The sequence below is a fragment of the Hippopotamus amphibius genome, chromosome 8 (assembly GCF_030028045.1).
Source record: "Hippopotamus amphibius kiboko isolate mHipAmp2 chromosome 8, mHipAmp2.hap2, whole genome shotgun sequence".
Lineage (NCBI taxonomy): Eukaryota > Metazoa > Chordata > Mammalia > Artiodactyla > Hippopotamidae > Hippopotamus > Hippopotamus amphibius.
Genome location: NC_080193.1, coordinates 20233309 through 20255028, shown reverse-complemented (window position 1 = coordinate 20255028; position 21720 = coordinate 20233309). Strand labels below are relative to the sequence as shown.

Below are 21720 nucleotides of genomic sequence, written 5' to 3'. Positions count from 1 at the left end.
CTGCAGGGGGCAGCGTGTGAAAGCTGCTCAGTGCTACCCCCCAACCAGGAAGCCCTCCCTCTGCCAAGCTCACAGCCCACAGGGACCCCATGTGGGCGCCCACCAGGTGCCTGGGGTCCTCATGCCCAGAGCCCAGGGCAGGAGCAGGGATGCAGCCCTGTGGCCCCTGGAGGGTGCAGGTACCTCGGGCAGCCGGGGAATCTGAATGAGCCGCTTGAAGTAGAGCATGTCAGAGGCTCTGCGGAAGAAGTTTCTCAGGCTGCGGGAACAGAGGTGGGAGGTGAGAGGAGCCAGGCCGCAGCCCAGCAGCCCCAGCACACATGGCTGGGAGCCGCGGAGCCTCTTCCCAGCCATCGTCAACCCCACCTGGGCTGGTACCTGTGAAACTGCTCATGGAACCGGTCCCTGTGGCCTTGCAAGGTGTCCGCCGGGAGACCTGGGGGCAGTAGATTTACCAGGACTTCCTCTCCGCTTACTGGTCTGCACCTGAGACTTCAGAGCCAATCCCTCCCTTCCCCTTCCCTGCTCCTCTGTGTTCTACAAACCATCGTAGATCAGACAAGTCACCTGGCTGGTTCCCACCCACCATCCGGAGGGCCCCACGAGACCCCTGTGAGGGGTTCAGCTCTTGACTGAGAGAGAGAAGGAACCGGTGAGCAGGACGGGCAGAACCTCGACCCCAGCGCACCGCCCACGGTCTCTGCTGGTCTGTCAGGGTGCTCTCACCCAAGTCTGGCCAAGGTTGACACTGGAACCGCTCACGGACCCCAGGCCAGCAGCCTAGACCCTTTCTGAGCACTAAGGAGCCACCATGGCCCCACCCCCCCCATCCTCCCCACCAGCCCAGCAAGCACAGGTGAGGCCCCACTGCCGCCTCCAAAGCCAGGTGGTTATGAGAAATGCAGATACATAAAACTTGGTGGCTCTTCCCACTAAATCTTTGTTTTAGAAAATAGTGACTTTTTTTTTTTTTTAGTATATGTGCTGCCGAAGCGAGCACATAGTGACTTTTTTAATAACACGTATGTTATTTATGTTAAAGGGTAATAAGTTTATTACCTTTCTGTTTAATAAATAAATACAGTAAGTCCCCTACATACGAACGCGTTCCATTCCGAGAGCAAGTTCGTAAGTCCAATTTGTTCTTAAGTCCAACAAAGTTAGCCTAGGTACCCAACTGACACAATCAGCTACACAGTACTGTACTAATTTACATGACTGGACACGCCGACGCACATTCCCATCTTTGACAGTTTGCAACTTGGGGCTTCCATGGTGGCACAATGGTTAAGAATCTGTCTGCCAATGCAGGGGACACAGGTTTGAGCCCTGGACCGGGAAGATCCCATGCTGCAGAGCAACTAAGCCCATGGGCCACAATTATTGAGCCTGTGCTCTAGAGCCCATGAGCCACAATTACTGAACCCACGTGCCACAACTACTGAAGCCTGCGCGCCTAGAGCCCGTGCTCCGCAACAAGAGAAGCCACCGCAATGAGAAGCCCGTGCACTGCAATGAAGAGTAGCCCTCGCTCTCCACAACTACAGAAAGCCTGTGCTCAGCAATGAAGATCCAGTGCAGCCAATAAATAAAAAATAAAATATATAATTAAAAAACAAAAAATAAGTTCGCAACTTGACGGTTCGTATGTGGAGGACTTACTGCATGTTAAAGACTGCTTGATTCCCATCCCTGATACAGTCTATCTACAGAGCCCCCTGGGACCTCTCGGACCCTCAGGGCCGAGGCAGGCAGGGCTGGGGTGGGGGACTCACAGGAGTGCAGCTTGAACATGAGCTTGACCGTGTAGTGGTAGAGGTGGCTGCAGTCCTGGATGACCTGGATGAGGGGGGCCAGGCGGCACTGGCCTGAGGACATCTGGGACACGGCGATGGCCGTGTTGAGCTGCCGGAAAACTGCAAAGAAGAGAGGAGGGAGGAGCCTGAGCACGGGGAGCCGGGAGACACAGGTGCGGGGCCTGCTGAGGTCACAGGCACAGTGACGGCCATGGTGAGGACAGCTGAGCGCCGGCCCCACCCGTCATCTGGCCCCACCATCACAGCAGCCTCAGGAGCTGGGCCATGGCCTGGGTGACGGGCTCTACGGGTCCCGGCCGGGCAGTGGGACTCTACCCCAGGCCCTCAGACACCGACGTGCTCCTCGAGGCGAGGATGGATTCCGTGCACTGAAGCTGCCGCGGACTGAGGCCCAGCACTCCCACAGACTAGGGCTACAGCAAGTGGGGACAAATAAAATCCAGCTCAGCTTGGCCAGGGTCTCTCGAGAGCCTCCAGGCAGTGGGCCCAGGACGCGAAGCTGGAGGGATGGGGGTGACAGTCCGGTACCCACAGGCTTCCAGCTCACTCTGAATCTTAGGGAAGGACGGAGGCCTAAGGCTGTGTGGCCCCAAGGCCTCATTCTGCAGATGCGGAAACAGGTCTGGGCTGGGTCAGTCTCATAGCAGTGGGCCCAGGACGCGGTTCTGCAAACCCCAAGGGACACCCAAACCTCACCTGCACTCAGGGTCAGTCTCCCCTGCCCCTGAGAATCAGCCTTTCACCTGACGGACCAAGTAGGAGGGAAAGACAGACATACTGCCCCCCGACTGGCCTCCTCTCTGGGGCAGGGAGAGAAATGAGTAGGTGACACCCAGGGCGGGCCACATGGGACACTGTTCCAGATGGGTGCCCCCAGCCCAGCCTGCTCTCACCTTGCCTGGGGCGGGACCATCTGCAAACCTCCACAGAGACGTGAGGATGCCCGGGAGGGAAGGAACCAGGAGGAAGGGTGGCTAAGTGCTGTCCCTCACCTGCTTAAAACTTAATTACATGTCACGGTCAAGTACATTTTCCTTGTAAAAAATTAAAATATGCGTAAATACTATTTCAAACACAGCGAAGCCATTTCTCATCTGCAGGGTGTTCAGGACATTTCCCCTTTGGGGCTGTTACAAACCTCAGGGCAGGGAACGCCCACTCCCCCTCACACTGTTTCTCAGGAAGATGCTAGCACGTGGGGGGGTGCCCTGTGGGCTTTCTCCACCTCCCCTCGTAGGGACCGCGGGGAGAGGCACATCCCTGTAGGACAGCTGCTCCCAGACTCGCCCGGCCTCAGGGTCCAGACTCCTGCCAGGAGGCTGCCCAGAACACCTCTTCCTCACTCCCAGTTTTCCCTTAAAAAGGCATTTGCCTCTCACTCTCATAAGGAGAGCACTGAGTCACCCACAAGTTGTTCTGAAGCTGCCACTCAAAACAATCACCCCTGCAGCCCTGGGAGGCTGAGCCCCCTGAGATTTCCTGTTCAACGGCTGCCGGGTTCCTGGGCTGGGAAATCTGACTTGACTCAGAGGCCTTTTATAGCACAGAATGGGCGAGAAGGCCGAAACCAACTGCCCCGGGGCGGGCTCGGGTGGGAGGTGGGTCAGAGGCGGCTCCTGCTTTCCATACCCACGGATCCCCTCCCCGCCCCCAGCCTTGCGGCCAACAGAATGGGTTTCCGTCAGCCAAAACTGTGCCCTGGACATACCCACCAGGGGCCTGGCGTCCTGCAGGGACGGCAAAGGCCTCTCCTCCCTGTGCTTTGGGGGCACCAGGAGGCCCCGTGACCTGCTCCTGGTAGGGGCGTGGACCCCAGGGGGCAGGTGCAGTCAAGAATAGCTGGCCCCCAGAGGCGCGGGCCCCAGGTCGCCCCCTTGGCCGCCTCACCTGATTCAGAGAGCTTCAGCTCGCAGTCCATGTAATCGAACATCTCCACAGTGAGCTGGAAGCTGCGGGGAGGAGGGAGGAGGGCTGAGCAGGAGGGGTGTGGGGCGCACCCCTGTGGAACCCCCAGGCAGCAGACGGCGCAGAGGGCATGCACATGCCTTTGCACCCATGCGTGGACAGCAGTCCTTCAGCCCACACGCCCAGTTCCAAGTAAGCCCCACCCCTTCACCCTCCTCTCCTGGGCTTCAGCCCCAGACAGAGCGCGCCCCTGGTGGGAACCTGGGTGAGGAGCGATGCAGGAACAGACAGGAAACCGAGGCACTCACATGTTGTTGACATCGGTCCCAGCTGCCTTCTCCAACACCTCGTCTGTCACCTCCAGGCCCGCCGGGAACTGCGGGTGCTGTGGAAAGGACACCCCTGCTCAATCGCAGCCCCTCTCGGCTCTGGCCGAGCACTACTTCTGGCTTCTGAGGGAGGGGAAGGGGCCAGAGAAGCCCCTGAGCCTGTGGGGCCGCCCTCTGCGCTGGGCGCTGGCTGAGGAGGGGCTGCGGTGACTGCAGAGACTAGGGTAGAGAGGACGGGATGTGCAGCTGGAGCCCAGGGCAGGGCTGAGCCCACCTCCCAAGCCGGGAAATGCCTCCGGGCCTTTTGACATCCCCTTGGGTCAGGTGGAGACAGGCCAGATCCCACCCTCCTCCACGTTTCGGAGGGAAGAGCCCAAGTTGTCCCCAGCCCCACGACTCCCCTGAGGAAACTACCTTGAGGTGGAAGGAGATCTTGGTCAGTAAGAGTTTGGTGTAAATAGTCACCAGCTGCCCGTATCGGTCATGCAAATGGCCCTGCGAGGAAAGGGCCCCGGGTAAGGACGCTCAGCCCGGGAGCTCGCCCAGGAACCCCGCGGGGCAAACAAGGAAGCCGAGGCCAGAAGACGCAAGGTGACAAGCAGGGCGTCCATCCTTCACCCACCCACGCTGTCACTTATTCATTCAACAAACATTGCTCAACCCACCAGAGGCGGCCAACCTTCTTTCCCAAGGGCCTCTGCCAACCCCCTCTCTGCCTATCGCTCGCTTTTTCTTATCATTCTTGCCAGAGAGACTCTTGTGACAAGAGAGCTCTTTGTCCAGGGCAAGAGGCCAGTTCTGAGTTGGGACACTTTATTAAAATGCTGGTGGCAGCCGGGGAAGCACATTCCGACGGGCGCGTGTACACGTCCTCCCCGCTGCCTCCTCCAAACACCACGTCCCCTGAGGCGACGCCAGCTGGGCCTGCATCTGCAGATGGCACCAGGGATGCTGTTTTCCTTACTTTAAGGGGCGTCCCCTCTGCAGGCCGGTCAGGTCCTAGAGGCCACCCAGCCCCCACCCCGGTCTATGGGTCCCCAGCCGTGCTCCCAGAGGACACATAAGGCCAGAAGCCCAGGGGATGCCCCTAATTCTTGAGGGCTGTGGAGTGGCTCTAGAATACAAGCTCCTGGGGCTCTGAGACTTCGCTGTGGGTGAGAATCTTCTGGGGAGCCCGTTGAAAAATGCAGATTTCCAAGATTCAATAGCGGCTGGTCCTGACTCAGGGTGGGGTACCCAGCTCACAGGGACTAAAGGGCTGCTGATTTCTGGAGCCGGAGGGCCCGTCAGTGATGTGTTTGGGGCTTCCTGTGCCGGGCCTTGAAAGCAAGGCTCAATCTCATTTACTGATCCTCCCTTCCCCCGCCGTGGCCCCACTGAACACGGCTCTGACTCTGCGCAGAGGAGGAGGACACCGTCCGCAGGTGCTCTGTTCCTTCAGCCCCGTGTGCCAAGCAGGACGGCGGTGCTGCCGGCGAGGTGCTGAGGCCACTATGCCTGTTCCCCGCACCTACCCACAGGTCTCCGATCTCCCGAATGTTGCTCCGGTACCGCTGGCAGTCATGCAGCACCTGCCCAGGGGGAGACAAAGGGGCGGATGAAGGAGCCAGAGGCTTGCGGGGTGGCGGGGCATGGGTCCCGATGCTTGCTTCCGCTGTAGGCACAACACTGAGGGCAGGGGTGAGGGGTGAGGGCAGCAGGCCAGGCAGGCCAGCCCAGAGCTGAGGGGCACGGATGAGGGGACAGCCCCTCATTGCAAAGGGTGGGGCTCTGTGCCTCCCTGGGGGCGACAGACAGAGGGCCCGGGCCCCCGGACAGCGGCTACTCACGTTGGGGTGCCCGTCTCGGAGGACCTTGTGGAGGACGTGGCAGAACTTCCAGCTGAGGATGGAGCTGCTGGGAAGTGGCAGCCCGATGGCATAGGACCAGAAGGTGAAGGCCCCCTTCTCGTGGTGAGTGCCCAGGATGATGCCTAGCAAGGTCAAGGCCAAGTGCAGGCAGCAGAGACCCAAGCGTAGGGAAGGCCAGATGCTCAGCGGGTGCAGCTGAACAGGTGACCATAGAGATGCAGGCGGAAGGCACCCCGCCCTCCACGTCGGCCATAGCGCACCAAGAGCTACGGCTCTCAGCCAAGCAAGAAAAAGGGCAAGGTCATGCCCCTTAGCTGGGCCCAACGGCCTAAGACAATAGGTGGCCTTCCCGAGATGGGACCCAGAGTCCGGAAGGAGCTGAGTGGGGCTGGCCCAAGGCCACAGGAGGCATACCTCACCAGGCAACCCGCAGCACCCACTGCTCCCCAAATTCATTTCCCCAACATCCTCCTCACGTGCCCCGCCTCCCCCAAGGGCCCAGGGGGATGGAGGCCAGCCGGCAGCAGGGAGGATACGCCGGGCATGCTTCTCCTTCACGGGGGCCTCCTGAGTGTTGATGGCTTTGCTGATGCTGATGGCCTGGGAGGGAACAGGAGGCAGAGGTCAGAAGCCCACCTGGCAGCCTTCCCGGGACAGACCACCCAAAGGGGGAAGGGGCGACACACAGACAGGACCGATGCTTCTTGCCAGTTAAAGGTGAGGGTAGATATAAGGGGAAAATACAATTTCTCTAACCTAAGCAAACCAGACTGCTCAAGACTTTTCTTTCACTTTATATGTGCAGCTCAAACTATAGCTAATACCCAATGCCACAGCCACCAAGAGCTTCCGGGGGTCTGGGAAATAAGGACGAAAGCCGGCTTGTGCTGCAGGAGAGCAACTCTGGTCTGAAAGCTGCATGCAATTTGTTCTCCCCAGAAGGTGTGGCCCCCTGGGGCCCAGGGGAGCCGCCAGTCCCTGCACGACATCCTCCATCTGTTCTCTCCTCTGGGAGAGGCTGCTGTGGCCTGAACCCTCTCGGACTCCATCAAGAGATGCACGTGACCCCCACTTTACCACCGGGCACGGGCCGGAGAGATGAGGCCCCCACAGCCACTGCATGGAAAACCAGGATAAACCAGGTCCCATCGCCGGTCTGCATGCATCCTGGGTGGGGACGAGGCCTGACTTGTCTCCCATCCCCACCGACACAAACAGCGACTGACTCCCTGCCAGGGGTGGCAGGAAGGGGGACCCACTTAGCACACAAGCTGCCACCACTCAGGTCCTGAGCAAGCGGCAATCTCATCCTTGACGCAGGTCTCCTCCCACCTCCACCTGCTGGAGTCTTGTCTCGTCCCCCTTAGTTCAATGCCTCCTCTTCTGAGAAGGCTTCCTGGATGTGACTGCTCCCTCACCAAAGGCTCGGGGCACTTACTGTCACCATCCCACACACCCAGGAACCACCGCTGGCCCTGGGTTTACTCGTGGATATGTTTTAATTCTCCATCTGGTGGCAGGTCTTATAAGCCTCTGTCCACCCACCCAGCCCCAAGCTGGGGGCATCCATGCTTGCGGACCGAGTGAGAAGACCTGCAGGTGCCACTGGTGGGAGGGACGGGACAGGGCCCCTGAGTGGCGCAGACTCCTCTCCAGGTTGGCCGATTCTCCCAGGTCTCCTGCAGGTCCCCCACCAGGGCCCACACTGCCCCGGGCCGTCCAGGGAGCTCGCCGGGCAGGGCAAGGGGTCAGGGTGCTGTGTGCTCACCCTGCCGCCCAGTCCTGCATGGACTTGTCCACGGCAGGCCCAGCAGTGGTGGAAGCGGGACAGGGCGGAGAGGGAGGCCCAAGGGGCAGCGGGAGCTTTCTTTCTTTTTAACCCAGAGGCCACTGTGATCTCCACCTCTGGCCCGGGAACAATAGTAGCTGTCCCCGCCAGGCACAGAGGCTACTTCTCTCATCTGCAGTCTATTGTGAACCAACTGTGGTCCTGCTCGGTGAGGTTTCCTCTGTAAGAAAAGCAACCCCCTGAGAGCCACGGCTGTGCTTTCTGCTCAGACTCACAGACCTAGGAGCTGCTGGGGGCTGGGCTGGCCCCGCGCATCCACCCCGGCAAGGCCGGCTGACCTCCTTTCACACACAGCGTCCATTGTGGCTGTTCCCGGGGGCTCGAGGAGAGCCAGGGCTGCGGCACACGGCACGCTGGGCCTCGGGTGGGGGTGGGGGGCGCTCTCCCGGCATCGAGGCCAGGCTAGGGGAGCAGCTCCAGCCTCGCTCTACCAGAGTCCCGAGAGGGACACAGATAGGCTCTGGTTCCTCTTACGCGCAAGGCCTCAGCGAGCCAGACACGGAAGGCTCCCTTGCCATCTGTTCTGTGTTTGCGGATCCTCTACCAGCTCGGCCTCCCCGAGGCCCCAGTGCCTGCCTTCCTTTCACAAGCATCACTGTGAGAGAAGCTGCACCCTGAGTGTACTGCTTCCCGCCCCAACACCCACAAACATCATGGCAGATGTTCACCAGGCAGAACTTTGCCCACAGCAGCGGCCATGAGGATGACTGACAACCAGCCATTCCCGGGCGCTCGCTCCCCTGTGCCAGGAACAGCAACGCACTCCCAGCAACCACCCTAGCAAGTGGGCATGAGCCCATTTTCCTGATGAGGAAACTGAGGCTCAGGGAGTTTGGGTATCTTGTCCATACAGTGAATAAGGTCTGGCTGGATCTTAAAGATTCTGCTATCCAGCTCCCAGGCACCTCCTTCCCGTACAGGTACCAAGCTGGGAGTGCCTGTCTCCGGGGGTGTGTAACCCCATCCCCCAGCTGTCCTGACACCTGAGCTGGCTCTGACGACTGCCACCTGGTCCAGAAGATCCTGGGCAAGAACAGAGCCAAAGTCACACATGCAAAGCAAGCTGCCCAGGAGGCTGGGGATGCAAAGATGCCACCTGCGGTTCCAGCAAGTGCTTTGTCCTCCTGCTGTCCCAGGGCAGACCCCCAGAGGGACGTGCTGACTCCCCTCCCTCCTGGAGGCCAGGCCTCCACCCCCCTAACCCCTGGGGCCTGAAGCTGGAGGGATGGGCTGGGGCAGGGAGGGCTGGGGCCTTCCCCGGAGGCCACTGACCACAGGCTTGCACTTCATCGTTGGTTCAAATGTATACTGACACCCTCTCACGGCTGGGCCCTGGACCCCCAGAAAGAGTGCCCGGCCTGCCCCTGTGGGGAATCTGCTCACCTGTCCCCTCCCTGCTGCCACCCTATTTAACTCTCCCGAGTTACGCTTCTCCATGTGCTCAGCACCCCTGACAACACTGTCTTCCTTATGTGTCTCCTATCCCCGCCCCCCAGCCCATGTCAACGCCATGGGGGCGGTGCTTCTGCTTCTCTGGGGCTGCTGTACCCCCAGCCCCTAAACGGTGCCTGGCACAGGGAAGGTTTTCAAAGGCAGTGAGGGAGGCTCCGGGGACCCAGGGAGATGTGGTGACTCAGGCACACGGCACAGTCTGTCTGGGTGCCAGGTCCCCTCCTGTCCCCCCCGCCCAACTGGTGCCCCCTGCTCCCCGCGCTGGCTGCAGGAACAGGGGCCCTCCTGGCGGGAACACGGCCCCGTTGTGTGCAGGCGGCAGATGTGTGGGTCGGGAAGCCTCACAAGGAGGCACAGTGCTCACACAGAGGGCGTCTGTGGACGCTGCCTAGGCCTGCTTTTCCTACCAGGCGCAGCAGCCAAGCCCCGTCCCAGGAGTGGACGGCAGGCCCCAGGGATGCCCATCCCCGCGCCTGCCTGTCCTGAGTGGGCCACAGAGGTGGGGAGAGCACTGCGGCTCCTCTCCTTGGCCCTGGAATCTGTGCTGGGCGGTTCTGACATGGCTGAGCTCCTGGGTTTACAGTCCAGGGGCAGCTCTGACTGCAACATTTGGTTCTGTCTACACAGCATGGCATCCTCACACCAGCCCAAGGGGTGACTGTGGGAAGACTGAAGGATGAGGGGGGAGTCAGAGGGGCACCAGGGATCATGGTTTGGGTTCTCTCCAGCCTGCCAGCCTGAAAAAGGCTTCCTTCCACCCTGGTACAGACACCGGGGCGGTTCTGACAACGCCAAGTATAATCCCTCACGACGGGTGGGATCCATTGCCATGGAGAGAGCCTTCCGGGAGACAGAAGCTTCCAGTGGAATGGATTGATTAGGGGCCTAGGGTGTCGAGACAGAAGAGCCAGAGCTGGAGAGGGTCCTGGCGGGGGCGGGGGAGCATGGGCAGGTGGCGACCGTCTTGGGGTTCTGTTTATCTGACTTCTCACTCGACCTTTGAGTGGCCAGGGGTGGGGGGGCAGGGAGCAGCAAAGCAGGACAAGAGCAGTAACAGTGGGTCCGTGAGACCCCCCAGTATGTCCCGGGGGACTCTGGCGGAGGGAGCTGGAGGGTCTGCAAAGGCAGCGGAGGGCGGGCAGAGACACACTTCTTATACCTGTGAGGGCGGGTGACTAAACAGTTTCACAGGCATTCAGACCAATGCTGCTCCTTCTGTGCTGGAAAAATCCAAGCCCAGGCCTGGGAGCCACCTCACAGCAAGGGGCCCGACCCTCCCAAGGGCGGGGGGGGATGGGAGGGGGGGAGGCTGAGGGGTGGAAAGGCTCCAGAAGGTTCTGGAGACACAGTCGAAATCGCTGGCACTGGGAAGCTTGCAGGTGGTATATTTCATGCCAAAAGGCCAGCAAACTGGCCTCCATAAATGAACGATAAAATGATTTTTATCGCGTTCTGCCATGTGCCAGTCACGGGGCCAAGCACCTCACCGGTATTATCTCATTTAAACTCCTCAGGAACCCTGGAAGCAGGTGGATGAGGAAATCAAAGCTCAAGGTCACAATGATGAACTTCACGCCCCGCAGGCGCTACTCGAGGCACTGTCCCCGCACAGACAACCCTCCCACGACTCTCCCTGTCAACCCGGGTCCAACCGCTCCCTAGGAGGCCGGGTGGGACTGGGGCCTAGGCTGCCCGGCTCCGCAGGCTGCCCCTCAGCCACCACCGCGTCCCCGGCCGCCTCTCACTGGGGAAGGGGGCTGAGCCGAGGGAGCCGTGCACCAGCACAGACGTCCTTCTGGTCCCTCTTTGTCCCACTGCAGGGACCCAGCTCCCAAGGGCCTGCTGTCACTCAGGGAGGACCTGGCCCGACTCCAAGGCAAGACACAGATTCTGGACCCAGGATTTGTTCCAACTATGGGTAATAACAGCAACTGGGCGGCACCAAGCAGCTCACCGGACCCCCCCACAGCTCCCCTATTCCTGCGGGCAAGGCCGTCTGACCGTGGGCCCCCTCTGGGCCTTCAGCTTGGCTCCCCTTGGCTCCCTCCCGGGGCAGCTTCTGTCCTGCAGCCAGGGTGGGGACGTCCGGGAGGGCCTCCTACAAGGGCCCCATTGGATCCATGGGAGCCAGAGCCTCAGGACACACCTGCCCCTGCTTCCAGGAACAATCTCGTTCTTGTTTGTCAAATAAAAACCACATCTGGTGCCAGCAGAGGCCCTGGGAGTCAAGTCTGAGGAGACAATCCCAGGACCAGGCCGGACAAAGCCACCAATGGCACTTGTCCCTGGACGGGTGACTCCCAGGGACACATGAGAAAGCATCTCGGTGCTGGTTCAGAAGAGAGGAGACCCTGCTGGGGCAGGGGGGCCAGGACAAGAGCCCCAGCAGGTGATACTCCCGAGAGGCTTGGCACCTGCTACGGACTCAAGACAGAAGCCAGGGGTGTGGACTCCGTCAGCAAAGCCAGGCGACCAAGTTGGGACGCTCCAGTCAGCGGCTGCACACAGAAAGCCCACTCCTGCCCCATGGCCTGTGGCAGGGGGCCCCAGGAAGCTCAGGAAGAGCCACGGGGAGAGGACAGTCACTGAGGATGGAGCAGGAGCGAGAGCGGCTCATGAGGCCACAGCCCAGCGTGTATCAACATTGACAACACCGTTCTGGAAACCCACAGCCCCCCTGCAAGGGGTCAGAGCCGAGTGATCGCAGAGGCTGCAGCCCTGGCTCTTCTCTGCGAGATCCAACATCCTCCAGGCCATGCAGAGCTCTACACAGGAGAGAAATGCAGACTCAGGGAGACCCCTTCCCCAGAAGCCCACGTGAATGGAGACAAATATAGGTCTGCTCACCCAGTTGCACCACTGACGGCCACAGCACCCCAGCCCACAGATCCTGGTCCCATCCACTCTGACCCACCAGGGAGCCTTTAATTAGAAACTTCCCCCTGGGACTTCCCTGGTGACGCAGTGGTTAAGAATCTGCCTGCCAATGCAGGGGACACGGGTTCAACCCCTGGTACAGGAAGATCCCACATGCCTCGGAGCAACTAAGCCCGTGCACCACAACTATTGAGCCCATATGCCACAACTACTGAAGCCCAAGCGTCTGGAGCCCATGCTCTGCAACAAGAGAAGCCACCGCAATGAAAAGCCCACGCACTGCAACGAAGAGTAGCCCCCACTTGTCACAACTAGAGAAAGCCCGCGTGCAGCAATGAAGACCCAAAGCAGCCAGTTAATTAATTAATTTTAAAAAAAGAAAGAAACTTCCCTTTTCCGTCTGGGAAGCAGTAATAAAAAACCCTTGGGTCTTCGAGAAAACAAACACATACAAAGTGTATCTGGAACATCTTGCTTTCTTCTGGCTACACTGTCTTCCTCTGTCCCTCAAACAGGGCCAGCCCGGTTTCAGCCCGAGGCCCAGCAGTGCTTCTGGGGTCACCCTGCTCTGAGCTAAAACGCCCCTCTTGGGGGGTCTCCCCCGACCATCCCATGTAGAGCAGCCCCTCCCTCCACACAGATAGCTTCCTCCTGGTTCCTTACACCCAGGGCATTTATTCTCTGAAACCATCTTATTTGTTTACCATTTATTCTGTTTCTACCTCCGACCCCTGAACAGGCATACTTGGCGCGAGGAATCCTGCTGGTCTTGCTCCCTGCTGCACCTCCAGTCCCCAAACCTGCACCTGGCGGTCAATAAATCTTTATTGGATGAGTGAAAGAGTGAACACTTGAATGAACAAAAGCTCTTTCAAACGTAAGTACTGGTTAAATTCAAGGCGGCGTGTCTTTCTCCAGCTAATACTTTAACCACTACATAGTAAAGGCAACTATAAAACAATTTCTATTTTTAAAATCAACCCTGAAATGAATCAAACTTAATCCTCCTTGTACTGTTATCATGACGCTTCACGGTGGCCCTTGGCAGGGACAAAAAAAACGTCCTTCAAAGAGCTGGAGCACAGGGACTGGCAGAGAGGTGGGTTATCCTGCTTTAGCGTTTCCAGAGAGTTGTTTGAAGGACAGCGAGATCTCATTCAAATGCTTTTGCCACCTCAAAGGCCACTGATGAAAGCAAACACAGGATTTCCGTAGCCAAGGAGGCGGCTGGATGTGGTCACGGGCAAAGCGGTGGGGAGCTGTGGGCCAGAGGGCTGCAGCCCGGTCGTTTCAGCACACGGGAAGTCAGTGAGGCAACACCATCCTGCCCACTCAACCGTCTCCTCCCTTCGTCCACGTGGCCCCGTGCCCGCTCTGCCTGGGCCTCTCAACCACGGGAGGGCCGCGCTGTGGCCGCCTACCCCTCTGCAGGAGGGCACGAGCCCCGGGCGGCATCCTCCCACCTGTGGGCGGGCTAATGTTCACCAGGAGACAATGCCACCTCTCCCCCGGGCTCTGCAGGTGACACGTGAGGAGGAGGAGATGGTAGAGGAGGACGTGGCCCGAGTCCCGCCTCCAGGATGGACAGGGAGCCAGCCTGGGCAGCTCCTCGCCTGGGCCCTGGTGACATCACTCCACAGACCTGTCTGTCCCACAAGCCGGGGGCTGAGTCACTCCTTGGCGGGAGAACGTATTGCAGTTTGAGGATTATGTTTATTTCAGCAAGAGGAAAAACAACCCCGCCTCTACTAACCTTCTCTCCGAGGGCTCAGGCTTTGCCTGCAGTGGGTGCCACGGCCTCTTAGGCCTCACTAAGCAGCAGCATCAAAAAAGGGAGACCCACAGGCCCCTGTGGCACGCACGCCGAGCAGGTCCCCTGAGCCGGGCGCTCCTGGGGGCTAGGACACACGAGGAGCCAGCACTGTCCCTGCCTGAGGATCCTGGGGTTCAGAGGGTGTGCTTAGGGGCTCCGAGGGGGAGGCAATACAATCCCTGCTCTGTGACCCTGGATCTAAACACACGCCCAGCCTCACGTCTGTCCACGCCCGTCGGCTCAGCGGCAGGGGCTGGGAAGACGGGGAAACAAATAACATCGCGAGAACTGGGGCAGCCAAGGGAGGCTCCGGCAGGAGGAGAGGGGTTGACGGCTTCGCAAACAAGGTGATATTTGAGTCCACCCTGCAGTCGGGTGGAGCCCGCGGGAGGGTATCGCTGACAGCGCGGCGGCCCGGCTGGCAAAGGCTCTTCAGGCCCCGGCTCAGGTTAGCCGGCTGGGTTTCCCTGTCCCCCCCGCCAAGCAGGCCTAGACTTGATTCCAGAGAGTTTCCACTTCACGTTGCTGGACTCCACGCCCAGGCAGGTTCCATTCACAGACGGGCCGCTGGCCTGGGGGCAAGGTCAGGAGGGCGGGCGGGTCTGCCAAGAAGTCACAGCTGGCTTCCCCCGACCTTCCTGGGCTCCCCGCCCCCGGGGATCTCCCAGAGGACAGTGTCACCCGGGAGCAGGGCCTGCTGTCCCGGGCAAGGGGGGCACCGCAGGGTCGCTCTTCCAGGAATGGGCTGTTCCCCACCTTCCCATGTCCGCCAAACAGCCCCAGCTCCCCATTTACAGAGGCTCAACCAGGGGCGCAGGGACGGAACCAAAAGGGCACCCCGTCTATTTCTTCAGCCCAGCCTGCCTTCCCGCACGCAATGTGACGGCCCACAGCTGCTCGGTATATCTGCGCCAGGAGCTGTGTGGTCCTGCAAACCCTCACGGCCACTCCACGGCCCGGGCACTATGATTATCTCCGTCTTGCAGATGAGGAGACTGAGGCCCAGAGACTCCCTCTTAACAGCTCTGCCACAGCACACCTGTCCACCTCCCACCTCCTTCGCCGAAATGAGAACCCTCGGAGGGGACCAGAATGATCTTCGTCTTCCCGTAGTACGTCCCAGAGCACCAGAAACAAGCCAACACACACACGCAGTCAGGGGTCCCTGATGAACGTGTGTGGGACAGACGTATATCAAAGATGGGAAGTGGGAGGGGAAGGACGAGCAGGCACACCCCCACCCCAGCCTGGACCAAGAGGCCACCGGGTACCCGGGGAGCCTGGGGGATTGTGGCAGGAAGCCCCAGAAACCAGGAAGTCAGTGCTCTGAGCATCACCAAGCAGACTGATGCAGCAGAACCAGGTGGAGAGGGTCTAGGGGGCGTGAAACAGCAGCGCGACTGGAAGGAAGGGCACGGCCCACCACCCACCCCAGCTGGCCCACCTCCAGCGGGCAGGGAGGAAGGCAAGGGCTGCTGGGGCAGCTCACATGCGGCTGTGCAGGAGGCATCCTGCGGTTGCAAGCCTGGTTCTCTCCCTGCTCCTTTTCAGAAGGCCTCAGCTGGCCCCTGTTCTTTAGCCATTTGACCACCAGCGGTGGGTGCCAGGCCCCTTGCCCCTGCCCTCAGGGAGCCAACAGACATGGGTGGAGCTGGGGGGGAGTTTCTGGCTTCCACCTTGTGGTTTAGATTTCCTCCCAAAGTTGGGGGTGGGGGAACTTTTTAAAAATAAACATTTAAATGAGGCCCAGAAAGTGGCTGGTGACTTAGAGTGTTGTAATACCACAATAGCTACAAGAAATAATGAAGACAGAAAGGGAGCATGTGTAACTATTTACAATAGCCAAGGCATGGAAACAACCTAAATGTCAATCAACAGATGAATGGATAAAGATGTGGTACTTATACAATGGAATATTACTCAACCATTAAAAGAATGAAGTAACACCATTTGCAGCAACATGGATGGACCCAGAGCTTATCATACTAAGTGAAGTGAGTCAGAAAGAGAAAGACAAATACCATATGACATCATTTACATGTGGGATCTAAAATACGACACAAATGAACTTACCTACGAAACGAAAACAGACTTCCAGACACAGAGAACAGACTTGTGGTTGCCAAGGGGGAGGGGGCTGGGGGAGGGAAGGACCGGGAGGTTGGGGTTAGCAGATGTAAACTATTATATACAGGACGGCTAAACAACAAGGTCCTACTGTAGAGCACAGGGAACTACATTCAATATCCTGGGATAAACCATAAGGGAAAAGAACATATATGTATAAGCGAGTCACTTTGCTGTACAACAGAAATTAAACACAACATTGTAAATCAACTATACCTCATTAAAAAAAAGGGGGTGGGTGGGGAGCACACATAAGCCTGCCTGCCCAGCAGAGGGGGAGGATGGCCCACGTGGGAAGGGAAGTTAGCGCAGAGGAAACGGCAGGTGCAAAGGACGGGAGTCCAAAAAACGACTGCCAATTTCGGAACAGCTTTCAATCCAGAAACTGAAGTCAAGTTCCCAAACACCTGTGTCCTGTGGCTTGCCTGTAATAATGAGATTCTAAAGAATTCCTGGCTGAGGAACTTTAAAAGACCCACGTGCCCAGGCCTCCAAGCCAAGCCACATCACTCCCAATCTCCAGCATTTAGACACGGGTGAGGTTAGACGTGCTCCAGGTGATTCTAACACCCTGCCGTCCAATCCAGTAGCTGCTGGCCACATGTGGCTACTCAGAGCCTGAAATGTGAGCCCAAATTGCGATGTGCTGTATCAAACACTAAACGGAGTTTTGAAGACTTGGTAGGAGGAAAGGAATGTAAAACATCCCATTCATAATTTTTATAGTGATTACGTGTGGGAATGGTTATATTTTGGATACACCGGGCTAAATAAAATACATGATGGAAATGAATTTCACCTGTTTCTGCTTACGTCTTAGGGTGGCTTAGGAATCTAAAAACAATACACGGGGCTCCTGTTCGGTTTCTACTGGACAGCACTGTTCTCATGCCAGCCGGCCTGAGAGGCCCTGAGTGTCAATAAATGTTAATCTTTACAAAATTTCGGTTCCACAGAGGCTGCGGCGGGGACGTGTCACTGACCTCGAAAATTGGACCCACGAACAGTTTTCCGCCTGCTGCTCCCCCTCCCCAGTTCCCTCCCCACCAGAAAACCCCTAACACCTGGGTAGCGTCCCCCCCCACGCCTGTATCTGATGCCCTTCTTCCCCATCAGGCCTGGTTCACTGAGCAGCATGGCTCCTCTCTCGTCCTGACCTTAGAGGAAGCTTTTGGGCTCTGTTTCCATTTCCTGTAGAGGAAACTGAGGCCCACACAGCAAAGGTGCACATAGACAAGGAGAAAGCAAGCCTGGAGGTTAGCATTTCCAGGGCTCCAACCTCCTGAGTCCTCACCCACGCCATGCCTCAAAGATGGATCTCCTCTCTAGTGGAAGGCTGAGATAGTTCTCAAATTTTAAAGCTTCTGGAGGGTGGGGAAGGGAGAAAGATGGCTAGCTGACCATGCGCAGACACCATACTACGTGTGCTGCGTTCTGTAGGTATTCGTTGCCTATCGCTGCTATAACAAACAGCCACAATTGGCTCGGTGGTTTAAAATGACATGTCCTTGTCACCTTACAGTTCTGGGGGTCAGAAGTCCAAAACGGGTCTTATGGGTCTAAATCTTACGAGGCTAAACTCAAGGTGCTGGCGGGGCTGCACTTCTTTCTAGAGGCTCTGTGCAAGAGTCCATTTCTTTGCTTTTTCCAGCTTCCAGAGGACGCCCACGTTCCTCCATCTTCAAAGCCAGCAATGCCCTGTGGTGGCATCTTCACCTCACACCACCCTGGCCTCCTCCTGGCCTCCCTCTTCTACATTTAAAGGCCTTGTGATTACACTGCCCCCCCCCGCCCCACCCCGGCCGGATAACCCAGGCTTCGCGACCTAATTTTAAGGTCAGCTGATTAGCATTTTCTTACCCAGGACTTTAACATATTCACAGGTTCCAGGAAGTGGGACATGGACATCTTTGAGGGGTCCCTCTTTAGCCCACCCCACCATTTCTATGCCTTAAAACAGCCCTAGGAAGTAGATGGAATTATCTCTGTTTATAGACTAGGAAACAGGAGCTAAGTACCATGCCCAGGAACACAGGCCGGCACTCAGGTGTCTCCGCTTTCCATGATACCGCACCATCTTTTTAACAAGACAGGCAATTTTCAGGTTCAGAATACAGCTGTACTGTGTTCCACAGTATTCTGCATTCAGAATACTACAACAAAAAGCCAATACGATTTTGTCACTTCCATTTTGAAAAGGGGTTTTGTCACCAAAGGAACTAAAGTCTTGGGGAAGAACAGACCAGCCTTCTGGACGGTGTCCCTGGGATTACACACACGCACTCACAAACCCACATCATGCGACAACCACAAGTACCCGCCACACGCAAGCACCCGCCACACGAAGCCACATGAAGGATGCAAGATTGCTCCTTCCCTTCATCCTCCTGACTGGGGCGGGGAAGGAGCCTTTTTGAAAAACCGGGTGTGGCCAGTCAAGAAAGTGAATATGGAAGTATTTTTCCTCCTCTTGACCCAGAAGCCCGGGAGGAAAAGCGAGACTGGCGGGATGGTAGGGACCTAAGTTCTAAGGAAGCCAAAGTGCCCCTCTGCTACACACGGCGCTGTGGTCAACGTGAAGCCCCTGGCAGTGCATTCCAAAGGGAAGGTGCGTCCATGGGTTGGATGTACTGTTTTCTGTCTAGAAGGAGACGTGTAAGCAGCAACCTCAGCTCTCCTCGTCCTTTCCACAAATGAGGCCTGGCTGGCAGCTCACTAGATATTTCTGGGAGTGATCTAATTAAATATTAACCATGCACAAAACCTTATTCCTACATCCCTCAATAAGTCCACTCTGAAGACAAGCAAATCTAGACACTGAACCTGAACTCCATCTTCCCAGAAAAAAAGAGCCCTGGAATGGGTAAATCCTGTGAGAGTCACCTATTAGAAAGAATTATTCCTGATAAGTAACCCTCTCCGCCCCGAGAAAAACCCAATCAGCAAAAAAAAACCCACCCACTTGTTTACCAAACTAACCACCTAAATACATGGTCCTGTAGCAGAGATTCTTTCTCTTTGACATTCAGGAAGTTTGCCCTTAATTTATAACAATTTAAGAGTAAGATCTACAAACTTGGCCCTTTAAATTCCATCTCCTCTATGTAGCAATCCGACCTCTGTATATCTCCCCAAAACCAAGGGAAAAAACGAAAAATCAGTGAATGAATAAGGCTTCAGACGATATTCAGATCCTCTCTGCCAATTAAATTTTTCTCCCCTTCCTTCCGCAAGTTCCTGGCACAATTAATTACGTATTAATGACTTTAAATTAAATGCCACATTTGTTTTTATGATGGGCTATCTGGGCTGAAAATATACCAGGGGCCAGATGACCACATGCACAAGGATACATTGATAATTTGCAGCTAGGTTGGTTCAGCGCTAGGTTTTCATAGACCAAAGGTTTTATTATTGTTTTCCTTGCTAATCTCATGCACAAAGGTTAGATGTTTCCCCTGCATTTTTTCTTACTTCAAAACAAAAGTTGTTGTAGGCTGCATGTGCTAACTTGATTTGAAAGACACGGCAGAGGCCACTACTCCTAGCAGGGAGAGGTGGGAAGGACTTTGCTAATGGCAGACATATGTCATCATCCTGCTTCAGACAGGGGTGAGTGGGATCCTTTTGGCCTCTTCTTCTTTTTTTTTTTTTTTGGCCCAATCGTGTGGGATCTCAGTTCCCCGACCAGGGATCGAACCGTGCCCCCTGCATTGTGAGCTAGGAGTCTTAACCACTGGACTGCCTGGGAAGTCCATGGCGTATTTCTAAAGTAAAAATGTTCTGCTGTTTCAATCCTGGTTGACTTACTTTGGCAAAAAAAAAAAAAAAAAAAAAAAAAAAGTATGCTCCCCGCCTCCCCCCGGCATAAGAACACCTCAGTGTTTGTAAAATAAAAAGGAACAGAAAACCAGAAACAGCAACGCCCTCAGTCAGTGTGGTCTCAGCAGGAACGCATGGACAGATACACACCCCCGTCATTGTTTCATTTTTAAAATAACCCTCCCCAGGATAGGCCACCCTCTGGAAGAGATGCTGGCGCGTGGGAAGCGCAGGAAGGGAGCCCTAGGAAGTTTCTGTCTGTCGGGCGCCGGCATTTAATAAGGGGGTGTGAACCTGTTCATATGTGGGCCATCGTTCGGGCAAACAAGTCTGACTACATACGCAAAACTTTTCGCCCAGCAGATAATAAAATATTGTGTGGCCCTGGAAAACGGCTCAGGAGGAAAGGAAGCAGGGAGTTTCCTTTGAGGAAATGCATTGCTTCTCGAGGAGGGGGCATTCTTTTCAGGCGTGGAAAAAGGTGGCCGGAGCCCAGAGAGGCGGCGCGGCCAGGGCGGAGAAATCCAGTCGGGCCGCCCCGGCGGGAGGCACCTTGACCCCACCTGGCCCACCGCCGCGTCTCGGCCCCCTCCACCTGGACGCCCTCCCGCCACCTGGGGTCCCCGGCCGCCTCTCAGCCCCTGGCCACCTCAGTCCCCGGCCACCCAGGTCGCCCAGCAGCATCTCCGTCCTCGGCCCCCTGGGTCCCCCGGTCGCACCTCAGTCCCCGGCCGCCCCGGTGCCCCGCCACCTCGGGCCCGGGCGCCGGCGCGCGCTTCCGGTTCACCTGCGCCGGGCGGCTCCGGCGGCGGAGGCCGGGGAGCCGGGTGGCCGCGACCCAGATGCGGCGGCGGGGGCGGGGCGGGGGCCCAGGTGGCCGGGGAGCGCGGGGTCCGGGGGGGCGGCCCGAGCCCCGGGCGCCCCGGAGGCGGGCGCAGGCCGCGTGTGAGGGGAAGGGGAGCCGGCGCCGCCCGCCCGCCCGCCCGCCCGCGGCCCCGCCGCTCGCCTGGGTCTTGTCGAACTGCTCGCGCTCGGCCTCCAGGCTGTGGCCCGGCCTGCGGCTCAGCACCCGCGCCGGCACGTTCTTGATGCTGTTCATCCTGCCGCCGCCGCCTGCGCTTCCCCGCCCGGCTCCGCGAGTCTGAGCGATCCAGGCCGGCCGCCCGAGCCTAGGCACCGCGAGGCCGCCCGCCTCTGTGCACCGCCCGCCCGCCGGGGGAGGAGCCGCCCGCCGCCCCGCCCCGCCCGCCCCTCGCCCCGCCCCTGGGCCGCGGGGGCACAAGCCGGGGCCCCCAGCCGCTCCACACATCCAGGGTGCGAGCTCAAACACCCGTCCCGTCTCCGGCCGCACACACACCCTCCGTCCCGGACGCGCCACACCAGGCCACACTCTAGCTGTCCACACCAGGCCACAATCTAGCTGATTGGAGAAAACTTGGCCTCAGTGAAATCTGACCGATGGAAGCACAGCTAGACATTTTTTTCTTTCCTTTTTGAAAGTCCTAAACTACTTTGTGTCAGAGGCGTACAATCGAGCTGCCCGCTCTCTGTGCATCTCTAATGTAGCTACAGCTGTTATCAACGCAGGACTGTGGGGTGACTTTTCAGAGACTGCGGGCTCCACACGGGGACACCTTGCCAGAGCTGAGAACCGGTAAGGGGACCAGGAGAGGCAGGGCTGGGACAGCCTGCAGACAGCTCTGGACCAAACGCAGAGTGCATGGAACAGAGATGCCACAGAGGTGGTGTGAGATTTTTAAAAACGTTATTACTGGTTTGCTTTCAGAATTACCGGTCACAACACTGAAGTGAAGTTTTTCTTATCTTTTTTTTTTTTTTTTAAATCACAGTGTATGCTCTCAAATGGTTATTTTGTTTC

General features: G+C 57.6%; 1 protein-coding gene across 4 annotated transcripts in view; it reads right to left on the bottom strand.

The window, feature by feature from the left end:
* The window catches only part of HIP1R (huntingtin interacting protein 1 related), a 28659-nt gene extending 7617 nt beyond the window's left edge, over positions 1-21042 (bottom strand). For 3 of the 4 annotated variants that reach the window (XR_009055077.1, XM_057745277.1, XM_057745275.1), the window contains exons 1-10: positions 20848-21042; positions 6438-6501; positions 5881-6023; positions 5566-5622; positions 4466-4546; positions 4031-4107; positions 3705-3766; positions 1776-1916; positions 379-436; positions 184-259 (exon numbers count right to left, since the gene is read on the bottom strand). Coding sequence is in view for 3 of the 4 variants with exons in the window: in XM_057745277.1 (XP_057601260.1) it covers positions 184-259; positions 379-436; positions 1776-1916; positions 3705-3766; positions 4031-4107; positions 4466-4546; positions 5566-5622; positions 5881-6023; positions 6438-6501; positions 20848-20940 (852 nt within the window). In the remaining variant the exon portion in view is untranslated. Of the gene's footprint in view, positions 1-183; positions 260-378; positions 437-1775; positions 1917-3704; positions 3767-4030; positions 4108-4465; positions 4547-5565; positions 5623-5880; positions 6024-6437; positions 6502-12783; positions 12886-20847 lie in introns of all 4 variants that reach the window. The other variant, XM_057745276.1, reaches the window with a different exon arrangement.
* Positions 21043-21720: the final 678 nt, after the last annotated feature.